At 35.0% G+C, this 19416-nt stretch overlaps 1 protein-coding gene across 1 annotated transcript in view; it reads left to right on the top strand.

The window, feature by feature from the left end:
- The window catches only part of LOC107691145 (FERM domain-containing protein 5-like), a 133446-nt gene that overhangs the window by 98128 nt on the left and 15902 nt on the right, over window positions 1-19416 (top strand). Inside the window, exons 2-8 of the mRNA XM_016489630.1 lie at window positions 3952-4056; window positions 6515-6557; window positions 7810-7888; window positions 11979-12076; window positions 13815-13938; window positions 16632-16719; window positions 17777-17865. Of these exons, the coding sequence (XP_016345116.1) occupies window positions 3952-4056; window positions 6515-6557; window positions 7810-7888; window positions 11979-12076; window positions 13815-13938; window positions 16632-16719; window positions 17777-17865 (626 nt within the window). The remainder of the gene's footprint in view (window positions 1-3951; window positions 4057-6514; window positions 6558-7809; window positions 7889-11978; window positions 12077-13814; window positions 13939-16631; window positions 16720-17776; window positions 17866-19416) is intronic.

Below are 19416 nucleotides of genomic sequence, written 5' to 3'. Positions count from 1 at the left end.
GTATCTCAGCCAAATATTGTCCTATCCTAACAAACCATTCATCAATGGAAAGCTTATTTATTCAGCTTTAATTCAACAAAATTGACCCTTATGACTGGTTTTGTGGTCCAGGTCACATATTATTATTATTATTATTATTAACAATAATTTAATAATAATTTTATTGGATTTCTTAAATATAATAATACTAATAATACTAGTACTAATAATAATACATATAATAGTTGAAGTAGTAATATTTATTAGATATTTATTATTATTGATTTATTTTTTTATGATTTTTTTATTATTATTATAAAGTCTAAAAAAGTACTATATATTATTATTATTATTAATAATATTATTATTATTACTCACATTGATGATAATAATAAATATTCACCTTATCTGCTTGCTGAGATTTGTACATCTCTGCATCTCTGCGGGGGTGGTCTGACCTGTTTGCAAATAGGGGCACCTCTTTCTCCTGTTTTGTCCCCTCTGGCAGTCTTATAGGGTTCCAGCAGCCCTGTGTGAAGGCTGTGTGTTATACAGCTATCCAGCCGTCTCTAGACACCCACAGAATGTTCTATTTGGCATCAGCCAGACGCATGCGCTCATGGTCCGCTGCCCTCCATCTGCTCATTTACCCAAAATAGAACCATCAAAATTTTCTACTGAAGGATTTTCATAATTGTTACACAGAGAACTTGAGATGAGAACTGGAATGTGTCTTTTGACAATTTTTGTGCGGAATATGATATCAGGCTCCATATCTGTATGTGTATGTCTATATTTATGTGTGTAAGACACTCTTAAGTGCTGGGGTGTCTCACAGTGCACACAGCCAGATGGTCACTCCACTCAGGCATCGCTACAGAATGACTCTTCCCATGTTTTTTGCTCCTTCTAAAACACGAAAAATTATTTCCAAGAGTAAACAAACCAGCGTGAGTCTCTTCTGCCCTTCTCCTTGCCTTACATTAGTAAGTTCAGATGCTTTATTATGTCAGAAATGGCTCCCCCATAACAGCATTTATGAACTAGAAATGGCTTTCAAAGCTGTTTGCGCTGATGAAAATGCTGTATTTTGTGTTTGACCTTTTATATTTTTCCCTTTTCATACTCCACACAAGGGCCTGAAAAAAAAATTGACTGAATGTGTTGCTTGTCTGCTAGCTGACCTCGTTATGTAAGCATCATTAAAGGCTTTCCAGAGGTTTTGTGATTGAGAGGTACATCACACATCCTGCTTGCTGGAGAAGCTGCGGAGTGACCGTTCACCTCAGCTCTTTCTGTAGACCAGGTTAGACGCCATATTGAAATTTATGTTGATAACAACAAGGCTGTGAGGGGTAAATGTAGTCTTTAGAATGGCTTGTGCGCTGTATAAGGTCTAGAATCATGTAATTTTCACAAAACACAACTTTCAAAACTGGTTTGTGACGTTTGTGTCTACTGAAAGTTATTTTGGGAAAGATGTTTTGGCAGATGAATAATGCATTGAATGCACTGTACTTCTATCCCTCACAGCTATGTTTTCATTCCTGTCAGAAATTAAATATGGTGCTACCCTGACTAGGGTTGTGCCGATAGACGATAGTATCGTGTATCGACGATAGACAGAGATATCGCCTGTGGCTGATGCCTTTGACGATAGCAAGACGATTATTATTATTATTATTATTATTATTAGGCTAGTAATACTATCTAATTAATATCAGGGCTTATTTGTTGCATTATATTTCTTTTTCCGCGTTTTTACAGTATTGCGCGTTCTAACCAATCACACACGATTATGCTGAGCTTATGAATGCAATGGCCAATCAGATGCGTTCAGATGAGTCATCACTGAAACAGCGGAGTTCTGTTGTTCAGCGCAACAGAACTGTTGTTCAGCGTTTTTAAAGTGCATAAACTCGGGCTAGACTGAGCTTGTGATGATGTTCTTTGGTAATGTAATGTTTGCTCGTTTTCTGTAGCTGCTTTTTGAATAACTGAGGAAATTTAACCATTATAATTAGTAACTTACGATGTTTCTATTAATTTGTTATCATGTTAAATACAAATTCAGTCATATTAAAAACATTAGGCTGCTTTTAGCCTTACGCTGGAGTTGGTTCACTTTCTCGCAATGAAACTAAGTAAATAATTACATAAATTAGCACGACAATATCGTGTATGGGCGATCTCACAGGCTGATGATAGGACGATATGAAAATTGAGCATATCGCCCAACACTAACCCTGACTAAGCTCTATTACTGACTGTGCTTAATTACAGATTCTCATCCACCTGAATAAATGTATTATTTTAAAGGGATAGTTCACCCAAAACTGAATATTCTGTCATTAATTACTCACCCTCATGTTGTTCCAAACCTGTAAGACCTTTGTTCATCTTCGGAACACAAATTAAGATATTTTCAATGAAATCCGAGAGCTTTCTGACCCTCCATAGACAGTAACACAACTACCACGTTCAAGGTCCAGAAACAAAGAAAAGAAAAGAAAAATAACTTTTTTCAACAATTCTTTTGAGTGAATTATTCCTTTAATAGATTCTGTAAGATCTACACCACCATTCGGATCCATATCATTCAGATTAAGCTAGCAGTCAAATTATGAACAGATTATTAGGTTGCATGTAAGCAATGATTCACAGGGGCAACTATTCAGTTAAAAGAGCAACCTGAAATTTCAAAGAAATGCAAATTTGACTTTTCATTGCAAAGTAGTTTAATTCTTGTGATTCTCACTGATCAGCTGTAATACCTTTGACTGAACATTTACTTTACGCATACTGTCCCAAGCTCAGTGTAACAAAATGAGTTGTCTTGGATGTATATGGCTTGCCAAGTCCTTACAGTAAGTCTTAATCCAGAATAAATAACTCATGCCTGAAGACTTGCTACTGAGGGTGAATTGTTTTGGTTTGCAATTCAAACTCTGATCGCATACAATTCCAGAAAAAAAATAAAAAACTGCAAAAGCGAAAGGCTGTGATATTGTTAGTTTGAGGGAAAATGGATTCCGAATGCAAATGAGTGTGGTATTAGAGGTGGGCTGAGAAAGAAAAAGTGACTTCAGGTTTATGGAATCTTATTTCTTTCTCCCAACTCATTTTCTCTAGGTATGAAGAGTTGAACTGTTAAACAGATATGGAGTAGTTTAGACTTGTACAGTGGGACTATGAAAGAACTAAGAACATAGTATAGAATTTGTGTCCCTTTGCAAATTACTTATTAAGTGTAACAAAATAATGATGAAATAGTACTGTACATGGAGACTCTACCATTTGATCTCACATACAAACTGTTAAACTATTGACTTTCTCATCTGTTTCTTCTTGTGCATTTATGTGGACAGACTCTCAGGTTTCTACAGTCATGTGTGATTTCCAGGCTTGGAAAAGTCAAGGAAATGAGTGATACATTTAAAAATTCATGGAAATTTCTATAGGGAATTGAAATGGTTTTAGTTCTGCTCTGCTTTAAAATATTTAATTGGCTAGATGATGGTTTTTGTAGAGTAAAACATGCTGAACGTCACCTTGATAAAATCAGTCTGTTTGTTTTATTGGAGACATGTACACTAAACACTAATATCGACTTGATACCTGGCACAAGTAGAAATGGAAGTACATCAACAGTCTCTGGAATTACTTAAAAAAAAATCTTATAATATGACTAGAAAAGGTCATGAGAAAGAAATGGAAATCGCAAGACTCTCTTTGCATTAATATTGGATATACAGAATCTCTTCATAGGAGTCTTAAGGAATTGATGTCAGAGTAATAGTAATTAAAATCCTATGCTTTCCTCCTCAGCCCCAAATCACTAAATTTTAGTTCTATTTGGCTGCTCTTCTTCAGTTCTTCCACATTTTTCTTTGGTCCAAAAATAAAAAACGTACCCAGACAAATAATAAACTTCTGCCCTATTGATCATTTGTTCTTCTCTTTGTCTTTCAGAGGGATGCCAAAGGCCAGTATTTGTTCGACCTCATCTGCCACCATCTAAACCTGCTGGAGAAGGACTATTTTGGCATTAGATATGTCGATCCGGATAAGCAACGGGTGAGTGTCCCACCATGTGGCTTGTGTCAAACAGTCCAAGGTCAACGGTAATGCAGAGCACCAATTCATCATCTCAGCATTCGTGCCCACAGCCTTTTTATTAGGAGAAAGCTGCATCTGCCAGGATACTCAAAGTGCCTTTCATTTCTTAGAGCGTATTGGTTGTGAATTGTGATGCCTAATAAGTGATGAATTCATGTGTGTTATGGGTGGTCTGTGTTTGTATTGATCCTTCGAGGGTCATTCTGGAGTAATCAGGGAGTGTCACTGAAAGAGACAGAACTGATGATTGATGGAATGAACCTTCTAGAAGGATAGGCTTGAAAACTGTAAATCATTTGAGGGCAGGCCCTCCGACCATTATGTGGCTCAGATTAATAGTTTTTGCTTTAAAGGGCCAGTTCGCACAAAAAAAAAAAATCTATCATTATTTATGTCATGTTCTTACAAACATGTATCTGCAATAAGCAAAGGGAGAGCATGTTCTCCATGTTAATTTCAGTGCAGTGAAGTTAATATGAACAAAGTTTTCTGAAGGCATATGAGGAACAGACTAACCTTCCAGTGGCCCTATACTGTAAGAAAATGCCATGCATGTTTCATGCCTGTAATCAATATATCAGTATGTGTAAACGTACAGAATTGCCACTTTGCTTCCAAAATGTAAATATCAAATGAATCTAAGTTTAGAAATACTGTTAGAGGTACTAGAATTGTTCTTAAGGTTTCTATACTGTTGCTGATCACAAAATACTGTATTAAAGGGGTCATATGATGCTGCTAAATCTTTGCAACTTTACAGATATTCTTTATGTACCAAGAGTTTGTAACACTCCAAAGAGAAAGGAAAAATTTAAATAGCATCATATGACCCCTTTAATATAGACAGTGGTTGTATTTTTTGTGAAAAGGCTAGCTAAAACATCTATTTAAATATATTTTTACATATTTTATTATTGTATTAATATTTTGAATTAACTTATTTTTATATTTTTAGGTTTTATTTAACATTTATTTCGTTATTTTTATGCACTTTTGTCATTTTTACAAATTTTAGTATTTCTATTTAGCTTTAAATTATTTTTATTTCAGTTTTAGTTATTTTAGTACTTCACCTTCAACTTATTTTACATCAATCAGTTGCCAAAGCAACATTTCTAATTTCTACTTTAATTTTTAATCTAATATTTGTTTATTTCATTTAGTATTTGTATTATCTAATCTATCTTAGTTCAGCTTTATTTCGATGAACAGAAATTATTTTAGTTGTTTTAGTTAACAATAACAACACTGCTTCAAATGTTAAAACAAGACATTTTATATTAACAAAAAAATAAAATGTTTAAATACTTGGAATTTCTGTTTAGCCTAATATTTTTATTTTAGTTTTCGTTATAGCAATTTTAGTACTTTACTAAAATTTCTAATTTCTACTTTTCTAATGTAGGTTTACGTTTTTCATCTAATATTTGTCAATTTCATCAATAGTTATATAATCTAATATTTTATTTCAGCTTTATTTCAATTAATGAATTTTTTATAGCTTTAATTCAGTTTCAGATGTTAAAAATAAATTTTATACTAACAAATTATTAAATGTTTTAATATTTGTAAATGTGAAATATATATTTTGAATTTTAATTAAAAAAGATTCAAATTATATAAAAAAATTTAAAGATTCTAGATGAACATTCTGTATAGCTCCTGTAAGGAAACACTGTCTATCTCTAGAATTACAGATCTGTGCTGATCTGTGTTCACTAAGTGCAAACCTGACAGCGCACAAGCTTTACGTCCACATACTCTAGAGTTTCTTCATGCCTGTCTTTTTGACTGACCCCGTTTGGGAGCTTTTCGCATTGAGTGACATAAATAATAATGAGGGCATCTAACTGATGCTGTGCAGACGACACACTGGGACAACCTTAGCGTCTACTGAGTGCCCACAATTCCCTTTAGTATATTCCTAGTTGGCAAAATATGGCACAGATTAGCTGACAGTCCAGAATGCGATAATGTGTCAGGAAAAATTTTGACCAAAAAGCTTTCAGATCACTATAATCTGAAATCGAATCTAGCCTGATGCTATTTCTAGACATTAGCCTACTGGCACTAAGACCCAAATATACTTTTTCTCAAATCCAATGGCTCAGTTTGGCTGATTTGGCTTATCTGAGGCTGCACACAATAGCAGTGATAGAATCTCAGCATGACGTCGAAGATGTGCTAATCTTTCGCTCTGGAGAAGAAAGAAATGAGATGAAATTATTAATATATCTCCCCTGCCCCCATCTCACACTCATACTGATATAAAATCTCTGTACATCTACCCACACTGACCACCTGCTCCTGTGTAATTATGTGTTAGATGAAATATAGATGTAATATGTGTGTACATGTGCTCTGTTAGTATACGTTTGTGCGTGTGGAAATAAAACTCTCTCCTCTGTTGTTTTAGCACTGGCTGGAGTTCACCAAGTCAATTTCTAAGCAGATGAAATGTAAGTATCATCAGTCAGATCTTATTTATAGTGTGCTAGCTGCCATAATGGAGCAATTACGAACAACAGCACTATGGTGACCGTAATGAAGCATGCTAATGGGATTCATGGGTACTATACATTTAGAAATGGTGCAATCTCAAATAGGAGCTGTCATCTGATGAAGTGATGATGTTGTTCTGACATGCAGTGGGTCTGGAAATCTTGTGTTAAACTTTTATATTAGCATCCAGACCAACACACAGTTTTGTAGTTATGATTATAGTTATTGTCTTTGGTATGAACAGGCCTTTACTCAACACTCACTTTGTATGGTTCTGATCTCAAACAAACTACTGCAAAGACAACTTTCTTAAGGATTGTTTTTTCCATCCTTGAAGCAAGATACATCTACCTGTGAAGCAAAACTGCGTAAGATAAGGTTTGTTTTCACATAATTGTAGAATGTACAGAAAAATTAAAAAAGCAAAAAAAATAGTTTCCACATTTAATTGCACTTGCTACTTAAAAGTAAAAAACAAAACACATTTCTTAGCCTTAGAAATAGACAGTTGAAATTATGAAACAATGGAATGAAAATTTACTTTCATTATAAACAAGCAAAGCACTCAATAATCATTAATTTCCCGACTGAAGATGTGAAACTGTAATCTGTTGAAAGTTGTTGAATGTTAAATTTAGCAGCAGCAGATTTTATAATTGTTTGACCTGCATAATCTGTACTTTGGGGTCCAATTGAAACTATAAGGCATAAACATTGAGAATTCAGTTTTAGTATTAATTCTCCAAAATAATATTTTATTATAGTATTGAAACACAGTTACAAATTACTGTATAAAAAGTGCAATATATCTTAAATTTCTTTTTTTTTCTTATCCCACTGTCAGATTGTTTCCTGAAATTTTAGTTATGAACCTCTCAATATTGTGTTAATCGATGTTTAAAGCTATTTTAATTATAAACATCTCAAAATTGTGTTAGATCTATGTTTAAACACCAGGAAAAAAATTGTCAGTGGGATAAGAAATATAAACTTAATTCAGGATATATTCTCTGAAAACAAGTATATTGCAAAACAGCGTAAAGTGTGATGCAATCTTGCTTCTCAAGTAAACTTGTTTTTAAAGATGTTTTGATTAAGGCATTACAGTACACAGTGTATATGTATTATATTAAGGCAGCAAGTACTAAATCAGATTACGTTTACTGATTGAGGCAGTGTTTCTCAACCATGTTAATTTTCTCCACACAGCACAACCTCCATTCACCATGTGTCTGCGGGTAAAGTTCTACCCACCAGATCCTGCTGCTCTAAAGGAGGAGATCACCAGGTATGAGCTGCCACAATGAAAGGATTCTGCTTTTTGCATTCAGTACCTAAGTCACATGATTAAATGGCATCTGATTACAGAGCTGGCTTAGTTTCTCGCATAAAAGGATAGGATTCCTTTAAGCGTAGGCCTAAAGCTCTGCTTTGATTAAGCATTACAAACCAAACGACAACAGATGTTTGGCAGCACCAGAAAGCCATTCAACTTTGCTTTATACTGGCTTTGAAACATTGTGCTTCTTTTTGCCCAATATGGCTAGTTTGCTATAGAGTGCTGCATTGATGATGTACTTTTGTTGGCCAACCCATTAATTAATGTCACACTTATTACCTTGCCCAAAAATCCAAAAGGATTTTTCCATTGGCTTTTGGATTATTGCAGAAAATAAGCTCTGTGATTGTTAGTCTCTAAGCCAGAAATATTAGATCCAGCTCCAGACACCAGATCCTGTCAGAAAATCGTCGTTTTGTCTGATATCCTAACAACTAGTCAGAACATACTAAGTGCTTGTTGTCTGAGCTCCACTTGTAATGTTAGCAAGATTTTTACATAAAAAAACATCATAATTTAGAAGTAATAGGCTATTTTTCGTCCTGTTTTGACTCTCATCGAAGTGCTCTGTTTGAATAGGCGTGGCGGATTGTAGATTCGGAAGTAAACGCCCACTACTATGATTGGCTAACAGTTGTATATGTTTGACAGCCTACATCCTTCACAGATGGACACTGCTGTGATTTCCTGTTAAAACGCATAAATGTGTGGACATATCAGTACAAATGATCTGTAATAACAGACAAAACAATAGTGATCACATAATAAAAACTCACTCACACTTGTGTGGTGCGACATTACTTTCGGATCCAGTATAGTTGGCACAGCATCGTCTTTCAGTTTCAATCTGTTTGAAAATCCCGTGTCGAATTGTGCCTTATCTGTAAACGAATCCGCGGTTAAATTAAGTGAACAAAGGACCAAGTTTTTACTGATATGGTCTAGATCTTCAATAAAAATAATTAATCCACTCTTTCCTAATGTTGGGATCAGAAGGAAGGCAATGCAAAAGACTGTTTTTCCACAACTTGGCACTGTACAGCATCTTGTTGTCTTAAGAGCCATCTTTATCGTTTAGTTTCAGCAGTGGTGGACGAAGTACACAAATCAAGTACTTGAGTAAATCAGTTCGTTCTTGAATCAGACACCGCTTCTGCGTGTCGGAGCACGTGATATATTATAAGGAGTAACGATATGTTTTATGAAATGTAGTGAAGTAAAAAGTACGATCTTATGCTTTGGAATTTAGTGAAGTAAAAGTAAAAGTTACTCAAAATAAAACTACTCCAGTAAAGTACAGATACTTGAAAAATTTACTTAAGTACAGTAACGAAGTAAAACTACTCCGTTACTGTCCACCACTGAGTTTCAGCGTAGACCTTCGTTTGCCTCTCTCGTTATTTACACTACATGCACAAATCGGTGGGTGGCGCTAAACAGGCAGTGATGTAGAAGCAGGTGTTGATCATCTTCTTTGGAGGCGGTGCTTATCCACACTATTACATCATAGAGTTATACATTTCACAAGCTGTCATTTTGGCAGATTGGCTTCAATACAAGTTATTTTTAGAATAATGAGAAAGTCTGAAACATACTTTTTTATAGTAAAATGACCTCTTAAATATCAGAAGATCAAGGGAATTTTGATTTCTCAGTTCATGACCCCTTTTAAAACACTCTAAACATATACAAGTGCCTATATGACTCTCATCTTGCTGTTACTCTCGAGATTCAAAGCTTGTTTCTCACTCACCGCTAAGGACAGATGTATGGTCAGTGACTCCTAACAGATTCCTCTGAATGATACATGATTAGCCTCTAGCAAGCAAAGTCTTGGCCAGCATCACAGTGTCTCTCTCCACCTCTTTCATCCCCTCTCGATCAGTCTGCAGTGAGGTCACCCAGAAATTCACACACTCGACCTGAAACGAGATCTTTGCATACTGTGCTTCTTATAACCTAATGAGGGGCCGCATTAACGACAGTGCATATAAGTAGCAGACATTAAATACTTTGACATATGGGCACTTCGCAGTGTGCTCAGGTATAGATTGATGTGTGGAGTAGGGGGAGATGCTAGTGTTTACTGTACTGTGAAATGAAATGCTTGTGGGGAACACAAAGCAATAACTCACGCTGAAATGAGAGGAGAAGCTGAAAAGAGACGTGAAACAAGAGGATGAACATAGAGTTGAAGACAGGAAATTAGATGAGAGAGAGGCAGGTAGACAGAAGGAGCAGAAAGACTAATGAGGGATATGGCTGAGAAATAGAAGGATTATCTGAAAGAAAAGGACATAATTTGGAGTGAATGGAAAAATTAGCATATATTCCCTGTAAGAGAAAGAAATGTATCCACCTCAAGCAAGTGTGTCGCAGCTGTTGGGAAATGTGAGAGAAAAAAGTGATTCTGTCTCTCCGCGCTTTCTTCTGCCACTCATAATTCCACAGTAAATCCATGCTGAGTTTTTCCGTGTTTGGAAATTCTCAGGTCTTAAAACGAGATTATTGCTCAACACCATGCACAAATTTGTCATTAGCTTAATTTCCATGGCAAACAAGTCACTCATGCCCAAACTGCATCTTTGCAACATAGCAAAGCAGCACATCACATCATGCATTGTAAGTTGTCATGTTATATCTAAATGATGGCTAATGATATATTTTAATGATATAATGCTATATTTTTGACATATCAACATCTTTCAACATACTGCATAAAAGTTCATGTTAAACTTATTTTCATAAATATGTCTTAGTGAAGTCTTATAGAATAAAGTTTTTGGTAATTAATACCTTTAAGAATTTCAGGCAGCAACATATAAACCTGTCTGAAATTATATGATATTCAACTTTTTGAAGTCTTTATTTAAATCTTACAAAACATTAAAAAAATATATATTTTCCTAATTTTTCCTTAATTTTAACAATATTAATTAATTTTATTTTATTTTTAATATATATACTTTTTATGTACTGTACTGATATTTAATATAATTTATATCATGTTTTACCCTTTTTCTTTACATTTTAAACTTACAAGCATAAAAATGACACTTAATAATAACATCTCACTATAATGAGATGATTTAGTATTATTATGTTCGTGTTAGTAATATGTATCCAGTTTCTGTGATTGTTGGATTATTGGAAGATAACTTGAGTAGAGTGCATATTCCACAGAGCAAAAACAAGCATCTCAGCCCAATACTTTGCCATTTAGCTGTTCCTATATTTGGCCTGTCCTTCTCCAGAACCAAATGACACTGACGCGTAGAGTGTGTTTCCATAAATGGCAGGTTACAGATAAAGAAGGAAGCCGATATGTAGGCCAGAAATTGACTGGTGGCTACAGAAACTGCCATTTAGCTGCTGTCACCTAGAGAGAATTCAGGGAACATAATTGCATTTTTAGCTCGTATGGCCTCTTAAGTGAAAAGCTATTAGCTCTAACTGGGCTGGCCTACTTTGAGAAGTTAAAGACAAGCATGTCGCTCTTTACTCATGGGACATCTGTTGCACTGAAGGTGAAAAGAGCCAAGTACCAGATTGGGACTGGATTGATTTATGAATAGAAAATGTGACACTGGTGCACGAGGAAGCTCTTGTCTTTATGTAACAGTGCCAAAAAGAAGTTTTTCGTCACATAAAGCAAACAGTAGAATTTACTCTTTCCTCTTTTGCTCTTTTACTCTTTTGACTGCCGAAGTCTCTCTTTTCCCCAACTTGACAGCTTTTGACACAGCAGTCTGCTTCAGGCCATCTCTTCCCAAAACAACAATCCTGTTCTCAATTCATTCCAAGAGCTCATTTTAACCAAATCAAAGAGAAATATTCAGCATGTTTTGAGAGAGAGTTGAATCCACATACATTTTTTTCTCCTACTGGGAAATTTCACATTGCACCTCTGTGTCCGTCATTATCAGCCCAAAGTCCCATCATTACAGACAAATAGTTTAACATTTAACATTTTATTTACATAGTCAAACAAAAATGTGAAGGATAATAGAATGCATGAGGTATTTTCTCCTGGTTGCAGGTATCTCGTCTTCCTGCAGATCAAAAGAGATCTGTACCACGGTCGTCTGCTCTGCAAAACGTCTGACGCTGCCATGTTGGCAGCTTACATCTTACAAGGTAACGTAGAATGAACTGTGACCCTAGAATATCTAATATAAAATCTGTGGGATGACTACCGTTCAGAAGTTTGGGATAATTTTATTCAACAAGGATGCAACTTCTATTCTTCAAGGAGTCCTGAATAGAAATGTATCATAGTTTTCACAGAAATATTAAGCAATCCAGCTGTTTTCAACATTGATTATAATAAGAAACGTTTGTAGAGCCACACATCAGCATATGTGACCCTGGACCACAAAACCAGTCTTAAGTCGCTGGGGTATATTTGTAGCAATAGCCAAAAATACATTGTATGGGTCAAAATTATAGATTTTTCTTTTATGCCAAAAATCATTAGGATATTAAGTAAAGATCAGGTTCCATGAAGATATTTTGTAAATTTCCTACCGTAAATATATCAAAACTTCATTTTTGATTAGTAATATGCATTGCTAAGGACTTCATTTGGACGACTTTAAAGGTGATTTTCTCAATATTTTGATTTTTTTTTTGCACCCAAAAAATATTTGCATGACCAAATATTGCCCTGTCCTAACAAACCATACATCAATGGAAAGCTTATTTATTCAGCTTTCAGATGATGTATAAATGTCAATTTTGAAAAAATGACACTTAACCTTTTAGGCGCCAGGGATTTTTGGAAAAATGCTGGATTTTGACATCAAGATTTCAAAAGCTTGTGGCTTGAAAGGGTTTAGAGATAGAGATCTACTGTAAATTAGAAAAATGTTGAGCATGACCGAAAGTTTATGTGGGGTGTTTTTGTGTTCCAAGGTCACATATTAGATGTTTTCTGAAGGATCATGTGACAGTGAAGACTGGAATTAAGGCAGCTGAAAATTCTGTTTTGTTAGCATGAATAAATTAAATTTTAAGACAAACTGATATAGAAAACAATTATTTTCAATTGTAATATTAGCAATATTACTGTATTTTGCAGGAATAAATTACATTTTTAAACAAACTGATATAGAAAACAGTTATTTTCAATTGTAATAGTAGCAATATTACTGTATTTTTGATAAATTAAATGCAACTTTGGCCCCAAACTTTAAAATTGTAGTGTATATACTATACTTTAATGTACTTCTAAGGACACAAAATTATCATTTAATTTTAATTATTGCATAATTTAAAAATATTAATTTATTTCTGATATCATTTTTTTTAATCTTTAAAAAAATAGATATTTAATTTTGCACACTTTTGTCCGTGAAGTTCCAACATTATTTTCAAACCTAGAATAAATAAATGGATGAACTTCGAATCTACAGAGATGTTTGAGATTCAGTCACATGAGAAGGGAATATAGCGGCTCTGAGGGCAGGATGCACAGTAATGTTCTTTGACAGGTTGGTCAGGGGCATGTTTTGGACGACCCTTTTGAATTAAAGATGCACTGTTCCATCACTTCAGACTCAGAGCACAGAGCAATAGTCAGGACTTATGGGTACCAAGTGCAGAAGCAAACGGCATATTGAAAATGCTATTACTTGTATGCTAATCCACAAAACCCCACATCCTGCCTACAAAGAGAACATATGGCTCCCAACACTTCCTCTCACAGAGGATGTTCATTAAGACAACACGTTAACATGCCCACATGTCAACTAAAATGCATCTGCGTTACACGGTTGCATGATGAAAGATTGATTTATGTGTCTGCTTTACTGCTGAGGTTGGACTCTATGAATGGTAGCATGATGAAAGATTGATTTTTATGACTACTTTGCAGCTGAGATTGGAGACTACGACCCAGGAAAGCATCCAGAGGGCTACAGCTCAAAGTTCCAGTTCTTCCCCAAGCACTCGGAGAAGCTGGAAAGAAGGATTGCAGAGATTCACAAGACCGAGTTAATGTATGTGTAACCTTTCCCTTCCTTTTTCTTGATTTATGGCTCAGGAATTATGGAAATGTCTCTTAAGAATTCCCTTCTCTCTGCTTTTTGTATATTTCTGTACATTTCTGTTATCTGCTATCAGATTTTCTTATTTAGATTTACATTAGTTAAGGCATTGGGTGTCATGAACTACAATGAACAACATTTTTTTTTTATAAACATGCTATTGTTTATTATTAATTGATGTTCGTATTTAATACATTACTGTTAATTTATGCAACTTAAAATGTTGAAAATTTATTAAGATACTCTACCATTCAAAAGTTTGGGTCTGTTAAATTTTTCTGTAAGGTTTTTCCATGTTCTCTAAAACTGCTTTTATTACAAAAATGTGGTAAAACAGTCATTTTAAAAATATTATTATAATTTAAAATAACTAATTTTGTATTTGAATATATATTTTAGAAAGTAATTTATTACTGTGATTTTTGTGACTGAGATTTTAAGAATTTTCAGCATCATTACTCCAGTCTTCAGTGTCACATGATCCTTCAGAAATCATTCTAATATGCTGATTTGCTGCTCAAGAAACATTTCTTATTATTATTAGTGTTAAAAAAAGCCGTTCTGCTTTGTTTTTGTGGAAACCATGCTATTTAAATTACTGACCCCTAACTTTTGAAGGGTATTGCGTGTAGAAATTAACATATTTATCCTTATTTAACCATAAATATTTAACTTATAGTTAACCTTGTAGAATTTTATCACAAAGTTAGATTTTTTGCACAAGATTTTGTTTTTAATGCCTTCATCCCATTGTTAGCCTGTATGTACAGGTGCATCTCAATAAATTAGAATGTCGTGGAAAAGTTCATTTATTTCAGTAATTCACAAAGTGCACACACACAGCAGTGAACACACACACACCGTGAACACACACCCGGAGCAGTGGGCAGCCATTTTTTAGCTGCGGCACCCGGGGAGCAGTTGGGGGTTCAGTGCCTTGCTCAAGGGTACCTCAGTCACATTCACTCCCCCCACCTACAATCCCTGCCGGTACGAGACTCGAACCCGCAACCTTTGGGTTGCGAGTCCGACTCTCTAACCATTAGGCCACGACTTCCCCCTTGTGTATTAAATAAATTCATTGCACACAGAGACAACTTTGGTAAGATATATCTTTCGAGTCTTCTTAGCGCGCTAAGAGTGAGCGTTATCGGGGAACCGGGCCCTGTTTAGTTGACCTTGTGCACTCATTTGAGGTGCTGAAATGATTCTTTTATCTTTTTGTTTATTTCTCTTAGAGGCGGACAGTAACTAAGTACATTTACTTGAGTATTTTTATTTGAAGCTGCGGATTCGGGTGACGTTTTAGCTCATCCGCGCATCACTAATATATATATTTATTTATTTATTTATGTTTTTTTTTTTTTTTCCCTATAGGTTTTTAACATTCTAAAAGCTCTTTATTCCAAAGATACTACAAGCTAGTCAGTGTATTCAGTAGGTGTAATGTATTCTAAGTTACTTCAGGAGTATTGCAAGTATTACATACAACAATAAAACAGTGCATTGACATAAAAAAGGAAATTTACTTTTGGTACTTAAGTACTTTTAAAAGCAAGTACTTCTGTACTTTTACTTAAGTAAAAATATGTCTTTACAACTTTTACTTGTAATGGAGTAATGTTTGACCAGCGGTATCTGTACTTTCACTCAAGTAATGGAGTTGAGTACTTTGTCCGCCTCTGATTTCTCTCACAAAGATGCATTCACACACTCGATCACACAATGTGTCATTCATTTGTGTGAAGTCTTGGCCCTCAGTATTGTAGGTCAGATCTGATGTCTTTTTAATATGGCACAAATCCGTAGGCCATCATTGACCAAGCAGTACTTTCTTTCCAAGTTTACATGAGCAAGTCCAACTATAATAGCCCAACAAATGATACACTTTAAACTGCCAAAATCATGGGTTTAGTGATGGATTTAGTCTATTAATTACTTGCAGGATTGTAAATTGTCTTTAGAAGCAGTTGACTATTCTTATATGGACGGCACACTTTGGACACTTTGGAATTTATGGTCACACCAAACTAGATGATCCACCAAACAGGCGCATGATTACTGCTGCCCTCTTGTGGTCTGACTGTTCTATAACCACAGCCGACCCTTCAGTCTTATTATGGAAACTATATTGGGAATGTAGAGCGATGCTCCAAAATGATCCAGTAAATCAGTCCTCGAGTCTCAGTGTTAAGGGTCGCTTTTCTTCTTTGATTTGCATTGAAATACAAGCCAGGCTGTCTTGTTACATTAAGGTCTTGAATGTTAAATGGACAGTGCTGAATAAAATATGAATTGGTAAGAGGTTTCCTGGAGTGATGATACTTGAACCGTCTGGTTGGTTTGGTTTTGCTTTCTTATTTAGTGGCCGCTAATCAATGTCGTTCAAGTGTAAAGTGTCAAAATAGATGCATTTGTTCATATTCAAATTAGCATTATGTTTCAGATGCCTTTTTTTAAGTTATAGCAATTTTCCACTTTGCAGGATATGTTGACTACAAAACCACTGGAATGTGGATTAAGTCCAATACCGATGGCACCAGTGTATCAGTTCTGAAATGTAATTAGGTGACTCTGCTGTGCTGTTGCTGTGGTTGTTCCACCATTGAATGACACAGATGGTGTTTTCATGTGTTGTTTTGCAGAGGTCAAACTCCAGAAACAGCTGAGCTGAAGTTCCTGCAGAAAGCAGAAATGCTTGAAACATACGGCGTGGATCCTCATCCGTGCAAGGTTAGACGACTCTATCTGACACATTTACAGCTTGCATCCAAAAGCTATTGTGTATTGTGTAAAAGTTTCTCAAAGTTTTATAAACCAAGTGCCCTTTTATAATGCCAGAATGTTCAGGAAACACAGAAAAGATTCCCATTTAGATGGCTGCAAGTCTCTAGAAGCCACAAGTCAGTGTTATTTTATGACTTCATATTAAAAAAAAGTTTAATTACTTAGTTCCTGGTGAGAGATCAAAAGTGACAATTAAGACAATAATTATGTTACAAAGGATTTATATTTCAAATAAATGCTGTTCTTTTGCTGTTCGTTATCACAGTGTCCATACAATTTTAAGCAGCACAACTGTTTTCACCACTTATAGTAAGAAATGAAATCTTTGAGCAGCAAATCAGCATGTTAGAATGATTTTCTGAAAGATTATGTGATCTTAAAGGCTGAAAATTCAGCTTTGCCATCACAGGAATTACATTTTAATATATATTAAAATAGAAACCGTTATTTCAAAATGTAATAATATAGTGCGATATTTCAGGTGTTTTTTTGCCTTTGTTGAAATAAATGGAGCCTTATTGAGCATAAGAGACTTCTTTCAGAAACATTAAAAATCATACCACTGCAAGCTTTTGATAAGAATGCTTATAGCAACAGACTTAAGTTCATGAATTTATAGTCAATAGTTTTATATACTGTTTCGCTGTTGTTTATTTCATTACATCTTTGTATATATTCTGCAGATTTATAGAAAATGAATGGGGAAATTGCAGCTTGAAACAAGGCCATTAAAATAGTGTACTAAGAAACGTACTCCCTACAGTGAGGGTTTTTTTTTTGTCTCCAGTTTGTGAAATGTCTATTGCCAGTAATCTCAACAGTAAAAGCCCAAAACTGCCCATTTTGCTGCAGAACATTAGATTAAGCAACCCTGAAAACAAAAGTATGAGTGTTCGATTGTTATGATCACTTCTATGTTGTGCTGTATTGAGTCTTCCTGCTCAATGTCTGCTTATTGAGAAATGAAGGTGATGTGGTCCTCCTCTGTTGTTGTTCATCACAGGATGTATCTGGTAACCCAGCTTTCCTCGCCTTCACCCCGTTCGGTTTTGTCGTGCTTCAGGGGAACAAAAGAGTCCATTTCCTTAAGTGGTGAGTGACTAATACTTGCCTCTTTTCCCTACTGAACTTCTGTTGACGTCTTCGGGGCTGAGTAAACACAGACATGCATACACGCATGCATGGTGAAGCTGAAAATAATGAGTCATTCTAAAATAATGAGACAATCTGTAGTGCATGTATGATTCACACTTAAAGTAAAGAGTGTAAAGAGTGAAGAAAGAGTGCAGTTGTGCAATCTATGTGTTTATTTGTGAAACGGAATATGGCAATTTATAGTTTTTAATGACACAATGGCTTGTTCATTGTAATTAATTAAAATGAGCTCATGTAATTCAGTTTGTAAACATTTTGTCAACTAATTTGTTTGAATGCATTTGTAATGAGACTTCATGAATAATACATGATAATTGTCATTTTCTACTGACATCATCTCTCTCTCTCTCTCTCTGTGTGTGTATATATATTTGTGCATGTATGTATTATTGAGTGTGTATATATATATATATATAGTGCTGTCAATCGATTAAATTTTTTTTACTAATTAATCGCACATTTTTCTGAAATCGTGATTAATCCCACCTAACATTAAAGTTTTTAAATATACTTTTATATTGCAATAATTTCACATTCAATCTTCAAATTAATGTACAAACAACATAAAGACAGTATATTTTTTAATATTTGCTTAATGGCATCTTTTTTATGACTGAAGGCCAGTATCAATGACCAATACTGATGTCTCTATAAAATTGCCCCCCCCCCAATATTTAACCAATGACTAGCCATTCCACATTACAGTATGAGAGCTATCAATTTGAACATTTATTAGACTTTAAAAAATAACTTCTAATTTAAGTGAACTTAAAACAATCTTCATATAAACCCATTATAATAAATGTCATATTTACCTGTGCCCTTCAGCAGAAATATACAGAAATTGAAATTGAAGTTATCAAACTCTAAATTAAATATAGATGAATCCTTAAAGCTATAAAAGTAATTTTTTCTTCTTTTTTTCTTTGTCCTTTGATTAATAGACATTACAGCAGCTGGCTATTAGGTTATTTTGGCTGTTATTTCTTTAAGAGCTGCCGCTGCTGAACGTGATGCGGATCTGACACACATCATATTTTCTCTCAACTCTTTTTACCTTTTCTGACCCACTTCAGGTCTTAAAGTGACTATTAATGAGCTGACGAGTTAAATCGGGTGTGTTAGATGAGTGAGACAGTGCTGGGCTCCAGGACAGTTTTGAAAACCATTTCAGAGACATGTTCTTAAATGTGACTCATATAAAATATATTACATGCATGCACAGTTTTAAGGCAGCTTTAATCACCTTTTTAGTAACTTCATGACTTAACTGACCACGACATTGCATGCAAGTAGTTTATTTCACACTTTGATGTGAAAGGATACAGGCTACAGCGCGCGCCGGCTCCTTTGTGCGTGCAATTGAAGAGCATGCGCTGTGAGCACAGTACCGTTTCCGTTTTGACTCGCGCCTGGCACTGAAATGAAGTGGAGAGCACGTCTGAAACGTCTCCCGTTCTCAGTCATTCTGCGACTGAATAAATGCAC

Source organism: Sinocyclocheilus anshuiensis, unplaced genomic scaffold (assembly GCF_001515605.1).
Source record: "Sinocyclocheilus anshuiensis isolate Anshui unplaced genomic scaffold, SAMN03320099.WGS_v1.1 scaffold2, whole genome shotgun sequence".
Lineage (NCBI taxonomy): Eukaryota > Metazoa > Chordata > Actinopteri > Cypriniformes > Cyprinidae > Sinocyclocheilus > Sinocyclocheilus anshuiensis.
Note: the sequence above shows the minus strand (reverse complement) of the source record. Positions and strands in the feature narration are given on the sequence as shown.